The sequence below is a fragment of the Odocoileus virginianus genome, chromosome 4 (assembly GCF_023699985.2).
Source record: "Odocoileus virginianus isolate 20LAN1187 ecotype Illinois chromosome 4, Ovbor_1.2, whole genome shotgun sequence".
Taxonomy (NCBI): domain Eukaryota; kingdom Metazoa; phylum Chordata; class Mammalia; order Artiodactyla; family Cervidae; genus Odocoileus; species Odocoileus virginianus.
The window spans coordinates 35026130-35047676 of record NC_069677.1 but is presented as its reverse complement, the minus strand read 5'-3'; the positions used below and the strand labels follow the sequence as shown (position 1 = coordinate 35047676).

Below are 21547 nucleotides of genomic sequence, written 5' to 3'. Positions count from 1 at the left end.
ATCCTAGTACTTCAAGAATTCCAGATACATCAGACATTCTGGTATTAAAAGAAGAGCCTCACCAAACTTTCTTCTTGGATTTGTATGTATATATGTGTTTCTTAAGTCTAAATTCTGAAACAAGATCAGTGCCATTCCTTTTTCCTTTTTAAGATTAAATGGCAAAAAATGAAACTCTTGTATCCAAGGATTCTACAGTGGAAAAGTTACTACTTATTTCTGCAGACTTTAAGTTTTTCTAGAGATTATAAAAATAGCAAGAAATAGTTCCTGCAAGCGTGTTAGTTTTAAGAAGATAACTCAGAGGCTGGGTTTGCCTTTTATTTTTTTTTTAAACACAGCTCTAAGTCATGGTTTTTGTGCACCATGAGCTAGAAGAATGGATATTCTATGTTTTGGTACATTCTAGCCACTGATCATAGCTACATTGTCCACTAATATTAACATCTTTTAAAAAATCTAAGTTAAAGCAGACAGCTAGCAAATAGCAAAATATAATAGTAAATAAATCATGAAGGCAAATGGGAGATGGATTAGAATTCCTAGTAGAATTAGAATAGGTTAGTAGAGAATATAATGTTGATACTATAAAAGTAGATGGAGAATATGATATATGAAAAAGGAAAAAGGAAATCCTTGTAAAAGTTAATTTACCTCTTTCATAACAACTGACCCAGTGGTCATGGCATGCACAATGGTGCAAAAACCAGAAGAGTTAGCTTAAAGTGCCTTTGTCATGACCGAACAATATTTTCCTCTGGCAAGAATAATCAATACTTTGTGGCCCCTTGTTCCATTTTCTTTTGGCAGTGAAAATGAAAAGGTGAAAACTTTGACCCACTCTGTGGTTTCTACAAGCAGTTCCTACATAAAACTTAGGTAAACTTTGTAGGTGGTAGATCCACTTTGGAAAGTTAATAATAATAGGAATAAAAATAAATAAAACTACACACCCCGAAAATAATTTAAAAGCTGTAACCAGTCAATGAAGAGCAATTTACCCAGTTACATAAATGTTCTCTATTAATAGAGTGAATTATTCTGAGAACTATTAGAAAACCTGAAGAGTTCACTTGGTTACATTAGCTCTACTTTATTCAAATAATATTTTTGGTTTTTTTTTTTTTTTTTTGGTTATGACTATTAAAAAGAACATGGTGGCCTTTAACATGTGTCCCAGTTTTGCTACAGAGTACATGAAATGTGGTAGTTTGGGGTAAAGAAATAGAAACTCTCAATTAGCCCCTAAAGTGGCAAGCATGGTTTCTAATGTGTGTGATGAGAAATAGCTTTGGATTCCCCAAAGCTTATCACCATGGAATAACTCATGTTGCTTCACTGGAGCTTTGCTACACCTGTCCCTAGAACCCTTCCATGTGTTCTAGCGGGCCTAACATTCAGGGGGTGGTAATACATTTGCTGCAGATTTGTTTCACGATTTTGAGCTATTTAGATACAGTTAAATGTTATTCCACATCAATTGATTTTTTTTCTAAAGGAAATTGCTCCACACTCTTAATTGAAAGCAAAATGAAAAGGGCAATCCTTTTTTAATGATTTGTTGAAATTTAACACATGGCATCTCAAAATGCAAGTCTTCTATTTCTTTTGCTTTGTCAAGAAATGCTAAAAACAAAACTTAAAACTTATAGTTAGTTTAAAACTTCAGTTTTTAATATTTCATATTTGCAAAGCCCAGAAAATCTTTGAAAAATTAACATCTATAAGACTCATGATAAATCTAGGGTTTCCTTTTAAATGCCTTTTGAAAGATAATTTAAAACATTTTGAAGTAGCTAACCTCTTAATCTTGTGGGATAGCAACATTCTCAACTGTTCCTAAGAATAATTTCTTAATACTAACAGGTTTGATTACCTTTCCTTTGTTATTAATGACATCACATTGACAATGTCAACCATCACTCGCTTACTATAGAAGGATATGAATTATTTCTGTCCCCCACCCCCACAAAAAACACCTATATGGTAGCAAACATGTGAAAGAGAGAGACTGCCAACTCTAAGTTTAACTGAAGTTAAGGAAAACTAATAAATCACTCCAGACATTTGAAATTTTCAGACATTAAACTTTTGGAGGATTTTATATGAATTCTTTTTATAACAGTCAATATAATCTCTTCTGTGCCTGTTTCCGTTGCATGTAAGAGAAATTCTAGTCAATGGCAAAACGCTTTATTGCTGCCATCACTGCAGACTTTATAGATGAGAGATGTGTCAGCATGTTAGCTTTAGCAGTAATGCCTCTTTTGTGTGAAACCTTATGGGCCTTGCAGGCACTCTTTCATCTTGACACTCATAAAACGTTCAATCCCCATATTTATTATTTAATTTTCTTCCTACATATAGCAGCCGAGCACTTCAATATATGAATGTGTAGCCAAAAACTAACAGGCAAGCGTGAATAGGACTAACGAGTTTTAATAATACACATATTAGGGACTGCTAAAGAAAGTTTAATTAAGAAAAACAAGTTAAGCATGAAATTCATTTTGAAACAAATGCAAGTTAAGTTACTACTGCAGATATAAAATAAAAAACCACAGGATACATGACAAGAAAGGAAGTTCCAGACTTTGAGACTAGACCTACTAAACACAGTTGACATCTCAGGACCTGCCTTTAAGTTGATGCGCTTGGCTTTGCCTTATGAAGTCAAAGAATATACACTATTTCAGAGTTTTCAGTTTTCTATAACAATTTTGGTTTAATATGTTAACTGTATCCAGGCAAGTTCTGTACCAGTTCCCTTCAGACACAGTAGCCTTTCACTTTTCTGTGGTCAGTTTTCCTAATACCATATATGCCTGCCTAATCTACCAGTCAGAATCCATGCCATCCCTTTGGGTGTGCTGTAGGTGGTGTTTCAGTAAGAGGACTGCTCATATATTTACCTGCACCTATAGTTCTGTTTAATTTGGGGCATTTAGAAATAAAATTTAGAAATTATTTATCTGTTTGCCCATTTATTTATTTGGTGGTGGCATTTTATATCTGGGCAGGAGATGGAGAGGAGACAGAATACTGGGAAATGTTTCCTTAGAATGTGGTTTTCTTACATTTCATCTGTATTTAATGTAGGTACTTCTGGAAAGAGGAACGCAGTCAGGCAATAGCATGAAGGTCTTATATATGCTTTTCAACAACTGTCTTTTTGGCAACATCTGTTCGATAGGCTAACTTATTCTTGTACACACCTTTGGCATTACCTATGTGTAACAGTAGGTTTTTCCTCTTTGAAATACCCAGTGAATATTGAGTCTTTGAGAAGGAAAAAAGAGGTTAGCTGTAACATTTCAAAGTGAATTGAAAATCTTCTTGTCTTTTTTTTAGATAGTTATGGTGCATACTTTCATATGGAATACTCCACGCTTGGAAATTTAACATGGTCACTCATTAGATCAATGAATACTGACTTGATAAAAACTAACTTGGAATTATTGTTAGTATAAATTTTTCCCATAGGACCACCGTTCCCCTTATGACAGAACTGACCAGAAAAACAGTGATTACCACATATCACATTGACAAACAGTTGTCAGTATTAACACCTGAAAATCATACTCAGCCATCTAATAGTTAACCATAAGGCTACAAGGAGTAAAGGTTCACTTCAGTAACCATTATGTTTCAAGTTTCAAGTCACTGTAGCTGTCATTTTTAATTTAAATCTATATTACTTAGCTGTCCAAAACTTTACACACATGTGACATTGTTATCTATCCTTTTTTTAATGGGTAAAAAAAAAGTCAGTTAGTGTCTTTACCTCTTTAACTGTGCCAAGTATTCTAATGCATATGTTGCTATGATGCTATGAGATTGTTGCCAAAAGTTTCTGTTATTTAAAGCTGTGGTCTTTAGTAATAAATCTGAGGAATTATTTAATATATGAGTAATACATTTTACATGCTGCAATAATACAGCGGTATAGCTTATATAACCTCTATAATGGCAGGGAGTATTGTTTGGCTTTTCAAAGCTATGTGTTTCCCCCCAACACTCAGAACAGTGTCTGACATATTACTAGCAACTGACAAATATTGCTGAATGACTAAAAAAACCTCATCCTAGTCTTGTATATTAACAACTAAATATGTAACCTCTTGCTTAATACCTGATCTCTTCTCTTTTGCTTTTAATTTTTCTTAACCGAAGTCAGTTGTTACTTTTAATGGATATATATTTTAAAACTATGTGCAAAATTCCAAAAGTAGAAATATATTGAAAAGATTGAATTTTAATTAAAGATAAATAAGAATTGAAACTTTTCAGTGAAATTTTTATGTAGTTTATTTATTGTGATAAATTATTTTATCAGGACTCACAAGTATAATAGGATTATTTGAGGTTATAATTTACCAAAATGAATATTAGAGTTATTTTCTGCTGTGTAGAAAATGTGATATCTCAAGGAACTTTGGAAGCACTAATTCAAACACTTGAAAAATGGACAGTAAGATCTAAAATATAATCATGTTTGGCATTTTGGTCATTAATTCTTTTTTCAGTTTTTTAAAAATTTATAGTTACAAGTTTCCTATTGTTCAATTCTATTTAAATGGTGAATTCACTTAAAACTTATGTGTATATTAAATTCTTTTGATTGATGTTTTGTTATACAAATGGCACATGGATAGAGTATTGCTTTGAATTTTGTTATTGTTGGTATTAATAGAACTGTAATATGAAAGGAAATCAAAGATGTGAATATCTGAAGAAGATTGCAAGTATAATTGTCTGTCACTTTGGGGCAAAGCCTGAGCTCTAAGCCAAATCAGGAGTGACAGAATCCTTATTGTTGTCTGGTACCTTACATGAAAGGAGTTGGTGGTCTCAGTCCAGTTCTTAGCAGACAGTTACTCCTTAAACAATAGTAACTATAGTATTTGCCAATTCCTGCAGAAGCCTCAGACTGAATGGGTATAAAGGCTTAACTACCCCCTCTCTGCTAATCATCCTGCAAGGGGTCAAGATTGACTCACCCTGGCACAGGGCCACGCTGAGAAACTTAGCCCTGCCTCTGCCAACGTCATAGCTATTGTCTGGCAGCACGGGCTTTTTAAAGAGGACTTCAGTTAAGCAGGGCACCAGGAGCGGCGGTTCTCCGCTCTTCCCAGGCACAACTCATCAGAAACGGGAATAGACTTAAACAGTGACTTGAGAAGGTAGCACTGCTGGGTTGTACTGTCTTCACTATAAAGATTCTGGCAGGCATACTTACGTTGCTTCTGGACGCAATGACTTGCAACCCCAAAGTAGCCCTTTACAGACAAAAGCTTCAGTTCAATATCAAGGGAAGTAATCCACTCTACCTCTTGAGCTCTTGAGTGATAATTCATTTTCTTCTGAGAGAGTCACAGCATCACCAATTGGTTTTAAATATGCGTCCTGTGGTACTTGACGTATACATTAAAACAGTTGCCTGTGCTTTCATTTTTAAACATTCTGTTTTACCGTTGCTGCCCTTCAAATCCTCTTCATGTCCTTGCACATTTGAAAGTTAACCCTCTTCTGTAGATTCTAAAACAGCAATTACTATTTAGAGATTCTGAGAGTAGGTTCAGAGTAAACAGAAAGTAAAACTTATTTTATATAGTCAAATGTTAAATGGATTGGTTTGCTTGCATCCCCAAAACAAAATAAAGGAGAAACTCAGTAACGTTTAGCCATTTGTTGTAATGATGGTCTTAGTAGAAATATTCAGTTGTAGAATGCAGAAGGACATGCTATCACTTTGATCTCTTTTTCTTTCTGCTGTCAGAAGGCTGTTATGGCATCTTCAGATCTCACTTTTTTGCCACATGGTAACAAAATTAGTCACCAGTCTGTAAAAACATGCCTCCACACCTCTGCATGATGAGGAATTTTCATTGTACTTCTATTTATCTTCACCTCTTCTCTGTTTTATTTCCTTTTGCTGCCAAGTGTAATTAAGATAATGCCTTCACAGAGGTCATGTATCACAGTTGAATAAATAAAATCTGAGGGTAGGGTTAATGAAAGAAAACTAATACGTAGAATGAATGGGTTGGTCATTCAAGAGATATTTTCTAATGACTTACAATGTAATTAATTGTTCTGGGGATGGTTGCTTTCAAATCAACAGTTCAGAAGCCTCTCTTCTCAAATATTAAGGTTAACCTGATTGTTATTTTTGTGATTATAATTATTCTCATCATACTTGGGATAAGATCTCACATCCTGAATTTTTTTGGCTTGAGGTCTCACCCTTCTCTGAAGTTCACTTAACTCTGTTCGCAGAGAGGCCCAGGCTTCACAGTGTTTGGGTCTTCTCTTGCCTCTGACAGTATTTGTCCCCTGTCAACTTCCACTCAACTTTCAGAACCCAGTTTATAGATTACTGCTTCAGGACAGTCATCCTTTTTACTAAAGACACATTAACTCTCCTCTCAGAGAATTATCCTTCTTCGCAAAGCATTTATAACTAAACCATTACCTGTGTGATTGATTTACATAAAGTTTGTCTTCCCCATTGAACTTTAGTCTCTGTGAGTGTCATCACCATGACTATCTCCTTCTTGCTGGCCTTCCCAGTGCCTGGCACTAAATGATGTAATAAGAATGAGTAGGGAATCTGAGTTTACAAATCACTGCAGTAAAGTACTAAAGGTTCCTGAAGGAGAAAGGCAACAAATGCTTTGAGAGTTGCAGAGAGGGAGTGTTTCTGTGGCTGGGAGGATCTGAACAGATATTTGAATCTTGTTAGTTCAAATGGCCTTGAGGGATCCTAGTTGGAGTCCCTCCAGGCAAAATCTAATGGGAAGAGTATTCCCCAGCAAGGAAGAATCTTGGTAAACAAGTTGGATTGAATTCACTGACCAGGACTCTCAATGATGTTCTTTGTTTGTTTTTATTAGAATTTTATTTTCACTAAGATAGTTTGCTACCAGGTATAATATCTGGAATATACTTATAATTTTTTCTTTGCTATTCTTTAAAATATTTTGTTGGTAAATTTTTTCTCTTATTAGTGTCAAATTTTAGTTTTCCTTTTCTCCTGCCATTCTGTTTTCTTTACTGTTTGCTTACATCATGGGAGAAGTTCATTCAGAGTGGAATGAACAAGGAGAGAGAAAACAAGCAGAATCCTGCTTACATATTCTGTGAAGGGAAGGTAGAGTGGGCTGTAAAGAGAACCCACAGAGACCTGCCTGCCCTTCCTCCTGGAAGGAGGCTCTGGACAAAACTGAGGAGGAGTCAGGGTTTATCTTTAAACCCTTTAAATTCTTCTGCTTTATCTCTTTCTATTTGTTGAAATTCCCTACATTCATAAAACTGTGTTCTTTTTTTTTTTAATTGAAAAATGTTTCAGAGGCTTTGTGTTTCTGATCTTCAGTTTAATTATCTGTTACACAGAGATGATAATTCTCTTTAACTCATGATAGTTGGTGCTGGCATTAATGAAGTTATTAATTAATTGATGATCATTGCAGAATATACTTGTCAGGACGTTTGTTCTCCATAGCTACATGGAGAACATGGGCTATGATAGCACTTGAACTTCCACATGACTAATCTTGAACTTTGATATTCCCATCTATGTGACTTTTGGTTCCAATCCTGTCTTACTTTTCTCCTTGTGCCTTTCTGGTACTGCTTGCTTTCTTCCCTAGATTTAGTTAATCTGTTAAACACTAAAATGACCAATTCTTATAACCTTTGCTCCTTGAAATTCTATCACTCATACCTTGCTTATCCCCAGTCCTAACGTCTGTCATTTACTCTTTTCCTTATGTTATGGAGCATTGCTGGAAAAACTTTCAATACCATGCCGCCTGCTCCAGATTATGCCTGTTAACCTCATATTTCCCTCCTGTTGGTGTCCAGGGTGTTTTTCTTTTCTAAAAACCCTCAAATTGAGCACGTGACTTTATTGAGTTAGTCTCATTCAGGAGCAAAATGTCATGTATCATATACAGGGCATATTACTTAAGAGGTAGGGAGTCTTGTCTCTGTCTCTCTCTCTTTTTTAAGTTCTGTGGTCTTGAGAAAGTTATCTTGCCATATAATGTCTCATTTTCCTCCTTTCAAATAAGAATAGTTGGATTATAAGTTTGTTGTGAGGACTAATGTAAAGTGCTTGAGATAGCTTGGCAGGTAGCTGTGATCTCTAATATTAGCTGGTTTTGATGTCATTTTCACATAAACTTAGATATATTTAACTATACTTCCGGAGAAGGCAATGCCACTCCACTCCAGTACTCTTGCCTGGAAAATCCCATGGATGGAGGAGCCTGGTGGGCTGCAGTCCACGGGGTCACTAAGAGTTGGACACGACTGAGCGACTTCACTTTCATGCATTGGAGAAGGAAATGGCAACCGACTCCAGTGTTCTTGCCTGGAAAATCCCAGGGATGGGGGAGCCTGGTGGGCTGCCGTCTATGGGGTCGCACAGAGTCGGACACGACTGAAGCGACTTAGTGGCAGCAGCAGCAGCAGCAGCAGCAACTATATTTCAAACTGACATATAAAACATGAAAATAAAACTGTTTCTGGTTTCTTCCCCACCAGTTCATTTACTGAGGTAATGATTTCCACACGTTTGTGGTCATATACTACTCTGTTTTCGATAACCAAATCATAAAAAGTATGAAATATATATTTATGGCCTCCCTGGTGGCTCAGATGGTAAAGAATCCGTCTGCAATGCTGAAGACCTGGATTCAGTCCCTGGGTGGGGAAGATCCCCTGAAGGAGGAAATGGCAGCCCACACTAGTATTCTTGCCTGGAGAGTCCCCATGGACAGAAGAGTCTAGTGGTCTATAGTCCATGGGGTCGCAAAGAGTCAAACACGACTGAGTGACTAGGCATAGTACATATATTTATACTCCTCCATAAATATTTCTATGATCAGATTGCAAAACATACGCAAAAATAGACATTAAATAATGAGAAAAAGTCAGGTTTTTTTTAATATCTTAAAAATGATAGCTTCTTTCCATTATTTATTAATATCTAAACTTGTAGAGATTCTTAAGGCACAGTTCAGAGCTACTAAAATGTATCTGTATTTCCATTTCGAAGTTATCTTCTCCATGTTTTCAAATATTTTTTGTGCTTGTTATATATGATTAGGTAGTCATTATTTTCAGTCTTGAAGTATAGCTGAGGAAGAACTTATGCTAGAACTAGGAGAAGTTTCATTTCTGCTCATTTCTCATCCATATTCTATTACTAGTACTTCCTTTTAAACTGTATTTATTCTGTGGGGAAAACTTAATTTAGTAGTCAATTTTGTGAGGTTTATATTAACTAAAACATGATGAAAATGTGTAAATCTGCTTATCTAATGGTATTAACTCTAATACATCACCAAACATTGAAAAGGTACAGTAACAACAATAAAAGGCCACTCCTGGCAAATCCACTACAGTATAGAACCATCACCTTCCCAAGAACATCTCAAGTGCTGTATGCAACATACAACCATGTGAAGTCACTGGCATGAAACCATATATACATATTAGCAAGCTTAGTTTTGTTCTCTTTTTGCTTTATAAAAAATTATAATGCATAGAAGTTCAGCGATTTACTTCTCTTCTCTCATCTGGTCCTCTTGTGGTGGGGTATAAACCCTTGACTTCGGGGATTTCTGCTCTACAGTACTACCAGTTTAATTTTCTTGTGAACATGTTTGATAATACTTTTCCCCTTCTAAGTCTGTTTAATGGCTTTTCATCATCCAGTGAATAAAATCCAAACTCTTTAGCCTTTTAATGAAGAGCTTGCTTGATTTGGCTGTAGCCTGCCTTTCCAGTCATCCAGTGCTCAACTTCATTTACTCTGTGTTCTGGCCAAACCAAACTGTGCCCTTCAAAAATGTGGCTCCTTCTTTTTCCTTTCTGTCGTAGGTCAGGTTTCTCATGAAAGAAAAAATAAATAAAAGAGACTCTGAGATGAAGATTTGCTTGTTAAAAGTTTATTTGGGCTTGCCACTGGGAAAAACACCTGGGTGGGGGGAATCAGGGAATGACTACCAACCTCTCCCTTGGCCCCTTTCCATAGGAAGCTTGGGGGCTGGAATGGCCCCTCTGAGTGGGTCTGCACTGAGAAAGGAAGAGCAGACCTTTCTGCACTGGTGTGGACGTCTTGCCTTGGAGTATGAGCTGACCTCGGGGGGCAGTTGAATGCCACACTATTCACTACATATATTTTCCACTGTTTCTAGACTGTGCCCTCTACCCAGAATTCCTTCTGTGACCATCAATGTTGGTCTGATTCTTTGAGGCCGAGCTCATATTCCTCTTAATTCATGAACTCTGTCCTCTTCCACTAACTTGAAGTAGACCTGTCTCTTCTTTTAAAGCCTAACATTTTTTTTTCTGATTGCATACATTTGTTTATTCATTTCATTTTTAATTACACACTATGTGAATTAATTGCACATTACTTAAATTAAGTGGTCAGTTAATGAATGGACTCACAGGACTCAAATAGTTTATGCTCATTGGGCAGCTTTATTATAGGCAAATAGAGCAATAGCAAGAGAAGGGTATGCACTGAATGGGGCCTGGAGACTCAGACTCAGGCATCTTTGTTCTTCCACTCCTGGGTCTCATGGAATACCCCTTGTTTCAAGGTCTTGGCCCACCACCAGTGTGAATGTGAAGCGTCTTGGTACAGGAAGCCCACGGTCTGCTGATGGTCAGGTTGTCTTACAGTGAGCTCTTCCCACAAGCACGTTTCAGATGCATGGCCAGGCTTGGCCTTTGAAAACTGCCACACTCCACTGAAACCAGGTGTTACTAAATGAAATTTTATGACATTGTTATTACAAAATGCAACTCTTAAATCCCATTATTATTACTAAGTGCTGTTACAAGGCTAATATGTTCTGACCTCACAATAACTTATAGATTCATAGATACAAAACATCATTTTTCTTTAGTTAATACAGTCAGTCTTCATTATTCCTGGATCTGTATTACAGTTTTGCTGTTCACTACATTTTTTTTTAATCCCAAAGTCAATACTCATGGTGCTTTTGCAGTCATTCACAGACATGAGCAAAGCACCAAAAAATGTGAGTCACCACATGAGCACACTTCCTGCTGAGATTGAGCAAGGTGATGATCTGCCTTCTTGCTTCAACTCCCACACAGAGATGAACAGAGCATGGAGACTGTAGAAAGTGCACTACAGTGCAAGAAGTTTCCAGCTCTGGGGTCAGGTAGAGGGGATTTGAATCCCGACTCTGACATCTGTTGATGAGGTGTGTGCATGCTCAGTTGCTTTAGTCGTGTCCAACTCTGTGCAACTCTGTGGACTGTAGCCTACCAGGCTCCTCTATCCCTGGGATTCTCAAGGCAAGAATACTGGAGTGGGTTGCCATGCCCTCCTCCAGGAGATCTTTCTGACCCAGGGATGAAACCCACATCTCCTGCATTACAGGGGGATTCTTTGCCCACTGAGCCACCTGGGAACCCCATTAGTGAAGTGGCTTCAGACAAGTCACTAAACACTTTTGAATTTTGTTTTCTCTTTTGTAAAATAAAGAAAATAGAATCTACCAGGATGAATTCATTCATAACAATGTGAAATATGTATATAGTTATATATATGTGTGAAGTGTGATGTGAAAGTCGCTCAGTCGTGTCTGACTCTCTGTGACCCCATGGACTACATAGTCCATGGAATTCTCCAGGCCAGAATACTGAAGTGGGTAGCCTTTCCCTTCTCCAGGGGATCTTCCCAACCCAGAGATCAAACCCAGGTCTCCTGCATTGCAGGCAGATCCTTTACCATCTAAGCCACAAGGGAAGCCCAAGAATACTGGAGTGGATAGCCTTTCCTTTCTCCAGCGGATCTTCTCTACCCAGGAATCGAACTGGGGTCTCCTATATTGCAGGCAGATTCTTTACCAACTGAGCTATGAGGGAAGCCCATATATACACGTACACACACACACACACACACATACACACACAGAGATTCATTTCTTTTTGAGCGATGGATCTGTATTTCCCAATTCAGTGTTTGCAGTGACTTTATGGCATATAACTGTGGTGAATAACAACCTCGGTTGTGTAGCATTGGTCAAACTTTAAGCAGCTTTGGTAATCAGTGTGTGGTCTGTCCAGATCATCTGCAACCTATGTCTACACTTGGTAAAGGATTTTCACAGAGATTTTATGATGGATATAAAAATAACACAAAATTCTTGCTCCAAATAAAAAATTCAGTGAGGGGTTGGATTGAGTAAATGAAAACAATCAATAAAAACAAAGTAAGATAGAAAATATGTAAGTAATATTAAAAATAAGACATAATAGGCTAAGTAAAGTTAGAAGTTGGAGACACCTTCCTGGGTTCCAACTCCCTGTAATCATATATTTACTGAACACATGTAACATTCCAACCTGCAGTAGAGCCATTTTTAATGTGACATTTCTTTTCAATATGTAGCTACTTGGAAACAAATAGTAGGCTGTACTTATCTTTAAATTCTTGTCAGATTTAGCACAACAGCATACGTATCATAGATACCCAATAAAAGTTTGTTGAGTAAAGAAAGAATTGGATGAATGTGTCCACCCACTGTGAATATTTAATGTCCTAGAGATTCCTCTTTATTCTTTCTAGCGTCATCTCTGATATGGGCCACTCAGGAACAAACTAGTTAATGGACCAGGTGTTATGATAAATTAATACAGGAGATAATATATTCCCATTTTTGATGTTTTGTTTAAATGTTATTTATTTTGTTTTGTTATTTTTGTTATTTTGCTTTATTTTTGCAGTCCCTTTGGAATTGCACATGCCTTAACCCAAAGAGGATTAACAGAGGAATTTGTGAGCTAGTATCTTCACCTACTAAAAAGTCAGAGGAAAGGTAGTCCAGTGTGGATTGATACGTTCATCTACTTGCCTGGACTGCTGAATAAGGATTTTTCTGACCTCATTATTTTAATGTATAATCAGCATTTATTATGAAATACTTCAAACATGCAGAAAATTGCAGAGAATTCCTCAACAAAGGTGTGTGTGCACACACATGTGTGTATACACGTCACCCAGCACGATCAAATCTTAGATTTTTAGAACTTGCTGTAGTTAATTGTGGTCTCTTAAGACCCCATCACAGGTTATCATTCATAGTTCCAATTAATCAATTAATAGCATTAACTAATTGCTAGAAATAATTTCATACCCTTCTTACCCATGGATAATAAATCATGTGTTATTACATATTCATCCATCTGTGAATAATGTGTAGTTTTGTTTCACATATTTTAAGCTTTATTTAAATAACATTTTACTGTACCTAATATTTGTTCAAAATTTTAAGATTTTATTCATTTTATATTTAGGTCTATGTTCTTTATTTTCACTGAAGTGTAGAATTTTAATTTGTGAATATATCATAGTTCATCTGTCAATATCTGTTAATGGACATTTGTGCTATTATAAAGTTGGGCTTTTTTTGGTTACTCATCATTATTTAAAAATGATCTTGTATAAATGCATATGAACACCCATTCAATGTAAAGTTAAAAAAGGTGAAAAAAAGGTAAAAAAATCTTGCAAACCGATCCAGCCACTATGGAGAACAGTGCTGAGATTCCTTAAAAAACTGGGAATAGAACTGCCATATGACCCAATAGTCCCACTGTGGGTAAACATCCTAAGGAAACCAGAATTGAAAGAGACACATCTACCCCAATGTTCATTGCAGTGCTATTTACAATAGCTATTTATAATATTTATAATGAAAGCAACTTAGAGGTCCATCGGCAGATGAATGGATAAGGAAGTTGTGGTTCATATACACAATGGAATATTACTCAGTTATAAAAAGGAACACATTTGAATCAGTTCTAATGATGTGGATGAAACTGGAGCATATTATACAGAGTGAAGTAAGTCAGAGAGAGAAAGAAAAATACTGTATATTAGCTCATATGTATGGAATTTAGAAAGACGGTAATAACGGTACTACATGCGGAGCAGCCAAGGAGACAAGCTGTAAAGAACAGATTTTTGGACTCACTGGGAGAAGGCAGGGGTGGGATGATTTGAGAGACTAGCACTGAAACATGTACATTACCATATGTAAAAATAGATGGCCAGTACAAGTGAACGCATGAAGCCGGGCACTTAAAGCCAGTGCTCTGGGACAACCCATAGGGGTAGGGTGAGGAGGAAGGCGGGAGGGGGGTTCAGGATGGGAGGAACACGTGTCTGCCTGTGACCGCTTCATATTGATGAATGGCAAAACCCAGCACAATACTGTAAAGTGATTATCCTCTGGTTAAATAACTTTTTAAAAAGTCATAAAAAAAAAGGTAACAAAATCCAAAGTTCCAATAAGAGCAGGGTAAGCATTTAAATTTCTGTTTCTATGAAATTGTCAGAGAATTTACCTAGAGTCTATCTTCTGAAGGAACATAAAACACTTTTACAATTCAATTTTAAAGGCACTAGGATCAATTTTTTAAAAAGTGTTAATTGTGAAGTTAGAGACTGTATCTAGTGCAATGATCAAGAGGATGGCCTTTAAATTAGATGCCAGTGGACTCCTGGATCGCTATTGATTAGCTGAGAACCAGGGCCAAGGCACTTAACCTCTTTAAGTCTCAGTACCTTGTGAGTAAAAAGGGAATAACTGTTGAACCCAGTTTATAGGGTTGTTGTAAGTGAGGTGTAAAGGTTTAAAAGCTAAGGGTTTGGCATATACCAAGGAAACGCCAATACATAGGAAAAATTTCCTAACAACAAATTTGAGGGTCTATATTTTGGCACACATGCACACACACACACACACACACACACACACACACACACGGCTTCTCTTGTGGCTCAGGCAGTAAAGAATCTGCCTGCAATGCAGGAGACCAGGGTTCCATTCCTGGGGCAGGAAGATCCCCTGGAGAAAGGAATGGGTACCTACTCCAGTATTCTTGCCTGGAGAATCCCATGGACAGAGAAGCCTGGCTGGCTACACAGTCCATGTGGTCACAAAGAGTTGGACATGAGCGAGCAAGTAACACACACACGTTTAAATTTTCAGTTATTTAAACTAGCTATATTTGTACACTGCACTTGGGCAACTGTTGTTATTATAACAGTGACCTCTGAAAACTATTTAGGGTCCATACTATAATTCTCTGTACAGGTCAGCCCGTGTATAATGGGATGTTTTTGTAACCTCAAAAGCTAAACGTTAGAATTTGAAAACTTACCATGGCATGCAGAATTCTCATCCTCGACAATTTGTGTTAAAGTAGGACATTAGTGGGAAACAGCAGTCCTTTTAACACAATTAAGTATTTGTGAGCACGAAAATGAAAGTTATTTTGTTAGGAACCAAACAAGTACTTTTTTATTATTGATGAGCGTGTAAGTGTGTAAAGAATATTTAGCAATCACTATTGAAGATTAGGCTGTATAAAATGGTGTTGAAGCCTTTTAAATCCTCACCACAGGTTCTCTACTTTAGTTGTCAAAAATGCTGCATTTTAACACCAGAATGTGACCAGGAAAGACCTAGTTGTTTAAGACCAAAATGTGATCAGAAAAGACCTAATTGTGGCCCACCACAATTCTGTGCAAGAATGCGCATTACATTACTCAACAGAAATGAGTTTGTGTAGCTAAATCTTCAACAGATGCTGGAGTTCTGGCACAGAAAAGGGGTGGTCTAAGCCTGACTTTTGTATGTTAATATGCTTTCACAGCGAAGGTATGCGAATTAACACAGACTGAGATATTCTTGAAGAAAGACGTTTATCTCCTTATTGCCATCTGTGATGAATTGTTCAGAGCTAAAGGAACACCAGGCTTGAATCAAATCTCCCACTGCCCTATATAGTTTTTACAATCTCCTTTTCAATAACACAAAGTCAGAGCAGCCTCACTGCCAGACCAGCACTTCTTCACGAATCTTCCCATAAAATGTCAGGATAGAACCATCTATAATACAAATCAACACTGTTGTTTTCAAACTAAGCACTCTAAAAAGTTGCTTGAACAAGAAGAGACAAATTTGCCGAGTTGTTTGGTATTTCGCAGTTAATGTAAGGTACACTGTGAAATGCGTGGCACTGAATGTTACATTTTATCCTGATGTGTCTTAAGTTGGATTGGGTAAAGAGTGTTAGATGTTTGATTAGTGTCAATATGCAGGATGTTATGATTAGGTATGGTTGTGCTTTTAAATTACCACATTCTTTTTTGTATTGTTCCTTTGATCTCTGTAAGATAGTAAGAACATTTCTAATTTAAAATATATTGACTTCGACTCAAAAATTCATTTTCCTATTGCAAGTTTACTGATATCTAAAATACATAGTTTATGTCTCCTGCATTGGCAGGTGGGTTCTTTACTATTGAGCCACCAGGGAAGCCCTAAAATATATACCTAGACGGTTAAAAAAATCTGCAAAATATTGATGCCAACTCTGTCTCTTTTCCAAGTTGTATCTAATGGTAATTTGTCTTTTAAATTCTTGAATCTTAATTAAAGGTGATGGAACTGTAGGGGGTGACTTTGTGTATACTTTTGAGAAATAGCAGGGAGACTGACCTCATAAGGTTCAGTTCAGTTCAGTTCAGTCACTCAGTCATGTCCAGCTCTTTGTGACCCCATGAACTGCAGCATGCCAGGCCTCCCTGTCCATCACCAACTCCTGGAGTCCACCCAAACCCATGTTTATTGAGTCGGTGATGCCATCCAACCATCTCATCCTCTGTCGTCCCCTTCTCCTCCTGCCCCCAATCTCTCCCAGGATCATGGTCTTTTCCAATCAGCTCTTCACATCAGGTGGCCAAAGTATTGGAGTTTCAGCTTCAACATCAGTCCTTCCAATGAACACCCAGGACTGATCTCCTTTAGGATGGACTGTTTGGATCTCCTTGTAGTCCAAGGGACTCTCAAGAGTCTTCTCCAACACCACAGTTCAAAAGCATCAATTCTTCTGCGCTCAGCCCTTTTATTAGTCCAACTCTCACATCCATACATGACCACTGTAAAGACCATAGCCTTGACTAGATGGATCTTTGTTGGCAAAGTAATGTCTCTGCTTTTTAATATGCTATCTAGGTTGGTCATAACTTTCCTTCTAAGGAGTAAGCATCTTTTAATTTTATGGCTGCAATCACCATCTGCAGTGATTTTTGAGTCCCCCAATATAAAGTCAGCCACTGTTTCCACTGCTTCCCCATCTATTTGCCATGAAGTGATGGGATCGGATACCATGATCTTAGTTTTCTGAATGTTGAGTTTAAGCCAACTTTTTCACTCTCCTCTTTCACTGTCATCAAGAGGCCGTTTAGTTCTTGTTCACTTTCTGCCATAAAGGTGGTGTCATCTGCATATCTGAGGTTATTGATATCTCTCCCAGCAATCTTGATTCCAGCTTGTGCTTCCTCCAGCCCAGCATTTCTCGTGATGTACTCTGCATATAAGTTAAATAAGCAGGGTGACAATATATAGCCTTGACATACTCCTTTTCTAATTTGGAACCAATCTGTTGTTCCATGTACAGTTCTAACTGTTGCTTCCTTACCTGCATACAGATTTCTCAAGAGGCAGGTCAGGTGGTCTGGTATTTCCATCTCTTTCAGAATTAGTTGCACTTTAATGATTATAGTTGAGCTAGCATTGGTTTTCTTGTTCTAACATTATTTTTGTCTTATCTGTATAACATAGGATTGGGCCCATACTTTGTTTGTTTGTTTAATAAACACAGTCATTCTTGCAAAGTTTGTTTATATTCCACTAATTCCATACCAATATTTTTTAAAAAAGGTTTTCAGCTATTGAGTTCTAATTTTTAGTATATTTGATGATTAATACTGTGGTTCCATAAAATGATTGAAGATCTTCAATAAAGGAAAAATTTAACATAAGCCTTCAGTATTTAAAAAAAAACTGTATTGTGAAATGCTCCTGACACTGTATATTTTGACAAGAACTGCTTTCTCTTAAATGTGTATAAAGTCAGGAGGCAAGTTTCTCAATATTCTAATACTCGGTTATTTTACCTGTCATCTTACATCAAACCATAATTTTCCTGTGGTAGCATTTAACTCAGCTGACTCTAGCCACTATTAATGTATTTCTGTAGCTTGTAAAACGTCTAGTTATCACTCTGTCTATTTTAGCTTGTTTGTACTAATTATTTATTTTCATTTTCTCTAGGATATAGACCTGCAGCTAACTGGATTTGATTTGTAAGCGGGAAGTGTACAGTCAATGGCCACTCTCACCACATTGCTACTATGGAAAACAGAATAGTCAATAGGATATGGTCTGATCAATAGTGATGATTGAAGATGCTACTTCAATACATGTGAGATCAATGGAGATACTGGCTGCACGAAGAGCTTTCTGAGCTTTTCTTGACAAACTTGCCTTTAAGAAATAAAGGTGTAGTCTACCAATATACGGTTTTTCTCAAGTGGATGCAAATACCTTGACTCACTGTAACCACACAACTAATGTGGGACCATGGCAGTGCCCAGATGCACATGGCCAGATTATGTTTGGAGAGCAGTCATGGCCTGCTTGGTACACAGGGGGTTGGGTGCCTCATTGACTCTTTGTGTGTTAAGCTGTTTACTTCACGCTGCCCACGTGCTCTCACAAAAATTGGATGATGCAGACCCACTGGTGACTACCAACTTCGGCAAAATAAGAGGGATCAAGAAAGAACTCAATAATGAAATTTTGGGTCCTGTTATTCAGTTTCTTGGTGTTCCATATGCAGCCCCGCCAACCGGGGAACATCGTTTTCAGCCTCCGGAACCACCATCTCCTTGGTCAGACATCAGGAATGCCACTCAGTTTGCTCCTGTCTGCCCCCAGAATATCATTGATGGCAGATTGCCGGAAGTCATGCTTCCTGTGTGGTTTACTAATAACTTGGATGTGGTTTCATCGTATGTACAAGACCAGAGTGAAGATTGCCTGTATTTAAACATATACGTCCCAACTGAGGATGGTGAGTTTACTACAGGAAAAACAGGGAGATATATTTATAATTCTCTTTTCTATTCTAACGATATTATTCGTACGTCCTGATAGCATGCATGGCTTTTCCTGTTGGCATGTAGACATATTTTACATGCGTGCATGCTGCTCTGTTTATGTGTGTTAGTGTATCTGTTCTTATTTTTCCCTGTGCCTACTTCTTTTCTTTCCTCTGCAGCACGTATATTTAGGTAGAAATGGGTTCCTAATTTCCATTTCTTACCGAATGACTTCTGAGAAGATGCATCAACATCTCTCCATTGCATGTGCAGACTCAGCAAAGTTGGGGATCTCTCGCACTCCGTAAATGCAGGAGCATATTAAGTTAGATAGTGGTGTTGCATGTTCCGGCGGTCTGTGATGGAGCGCCATGTTATTTTCTAGTCTTCTATTCATTTTTCAGTAAAAAGAATATCCAAGGAATGTGCCAGAAAACCCGGCAAGAAAATATGTAGAAAAGGAGGTATGTATAAAAGTGGAAATGGAAAAATGGGGGAAACAGCTTGCAGAGGAGGAACAAGATATTCTCCCTAAGGATGATTTGCTGATGCTGGAAGTGAATGGCTAGGTGATACTTGGAATTTAATGAAGCCTGTCAAAGAGTAGGAAGATGGTTGAGGAGAGCTCTAGCTGACTAGACGTTGACAAAGCTCCTTGGTGGAGCCTTGTGTTGGTGCTGGTAGCATGGCAGGATTTGAATCTCTGCTTTGAGTTTGGGTATAGAGAAGATACTTAGGTAATTACATTGCCGGCAGGGTAACCAAAGATGTTGCCTTCCCAGCCGGTCAACTTTGATTTCCGAACCTTTTTTTTTTTTAACAGATAATAGATTGCTGTTTCTTTTACAGGAAACAGGTCACAAAAGCCTAGTTTTTGTTTGTTTATCCTTAGTTCTCTCTGAAGACCCTATGAACTTTCTAATATAAGGATAAATTTGCTGTAACTATTGGGTAATCACCATTATTAAGTAATGGTATATTTTCCCAGACAGTCTTCCTATTTTCAGTCACTCCTCCAGAAAAAAAAAAAAAAGGGATTTGCAGCTTTTTATACTAAATATTTACAGTCTTAAAATTGCTTTAACATTTTTATATTTATGTTAAACAATTTAAAACATAGGGAAGAACATGATTCAGAAGCTACAATTAAATCAACCTTCAAATCATCCTCTAGCCAGATTGAGCAAATGTAGACACTGACAGCTGCAAGCTTGCATCTGAATGTAGCTTGTCCACACTCTGTTTTTATATAACATCCAGTAAATCACTCATAGGAGAGTATGATTTTCTCTGGCAGTAAATTATCTAAGTGTTATTTTGACCTTATTATAACTTTGCCGAATTTTCAATCTTCATACAGAAGTCATATTAATATTCTAGTGCTGTACATTCTCTCTCTGTATGCACTTCTAATCTCCTGGCTGGACCAAGTCAGATTTCATTACAACATCCATGTCGGGTGGGGAGTGTCTAAACTGTTTGTTTTCACTGCGGTTGCATTATCTGGAAGAAGCTTCATATAACCAAGTCCTCAATTGCAGATCAGAAGTACTTGCATTAATTGGAGTTTTGTTGTGTTTTTGTTCTTATTTCTTTGGTTAAACTCATAGAATGGGATTTAACCTTCATTTTATTATTAATGTCATGATTTGGGCTGAAAGAATAGTATACTTAAGAAGTTGGATATGGAGGCAACAAAGATGTTTTAAATAACTAAAAAAAAAAGTCTCTTGTTTTTTTCCCAAATGAGAATAACTGCAGTAATTTACATGCTTTCAACTAATGTACAATACTGCAGTGGTTATTATTATGCACCTTATCAAGCATGTGTAATTAGCTAAGTGACTTTCGCCTCCTATCACAAAGATGTTGATTCACAAAGTCATAAATAAAGATGCTACTGAAGAATGCATAAATAGAGCATAATACATAAAAATGTGTACAATCAAAAAAATGATAAGGACATCAAAAGGTAAGGTAGTGAGAAAATGACCTTCTCATAAAACTTCAGAAGAAAATGGATTTGTTAAAAAATTATTTTTCATTGTCCTTTAGATTGTTGGTTCCATCTGCTTTATGAGACAGTTGGCAAAGAAGTATGTAGGCTGTGCTATTTACTTTGGCAAACTTTGAATTAATTTATAATTAGCCTGAGGACAAGATCTATAGATACCTACATCAGTCTGTGTGGTTTATAGTCCACATCTATAGTGTTTTTATATTAAGAATTATAAAAAATTGGTTTACTTTGGTATTTGCTATATTATTAATAAATAAGTTATGCTTACTTATTTGCTACTTGTATATTATCCTAGAATCTAAATAACAAGAATTGTTAATGTAATTTTTTATAGATAATAGTTTTTTTGAAAAGAAAATAAATTTTAGAGCTAGTCTTTTACATAGAGGAGTTGAATTTTTTCCCCAAACTTTCACCTTTTTTTTTTTCCTTTTTTATCATGAAGTGTCTATTTTGGTCACTTCCAGAAATCATGTTTTCCTGGTTCAAAAATATTAATCATTTCATGTGTATGC

General features: G+C 36.9%; 1 protein-coding gene across 11 annotated transcripts in view; it reads left to right on the top strand.

Annotated features, from left to right (window-relative positions):
- NLGN1 (neuroligin 1) overlaps positions 1–21547 on the top strand; it is a 908992-nt gene that overhangs the window by 166065 nt on the left and 721380 nt on the right. For 9 of the 11 annotated variants that reach the window (XM_070466393.1, XM_070466392.1, XM_070466391.1 and 6 more), the window contains 2 exons: positions 18183–18984; positions 19417–19476. In XM_070466393.1, coding sequence (XP_070322494.1) covers positions 18492–18984; positions 19417–19476 — 553 coding nt within the window. In that variant the 5' untranslated portion in view covers positions 18183–18491. The remainder of the gene's footprint in view (positions 1–18182; positions 18985–19416; positions 19477–21547) is intronic. The other 2 variants (XM_070466397.1, XM_070466399.1) reach the window with 1 other exon arrangement.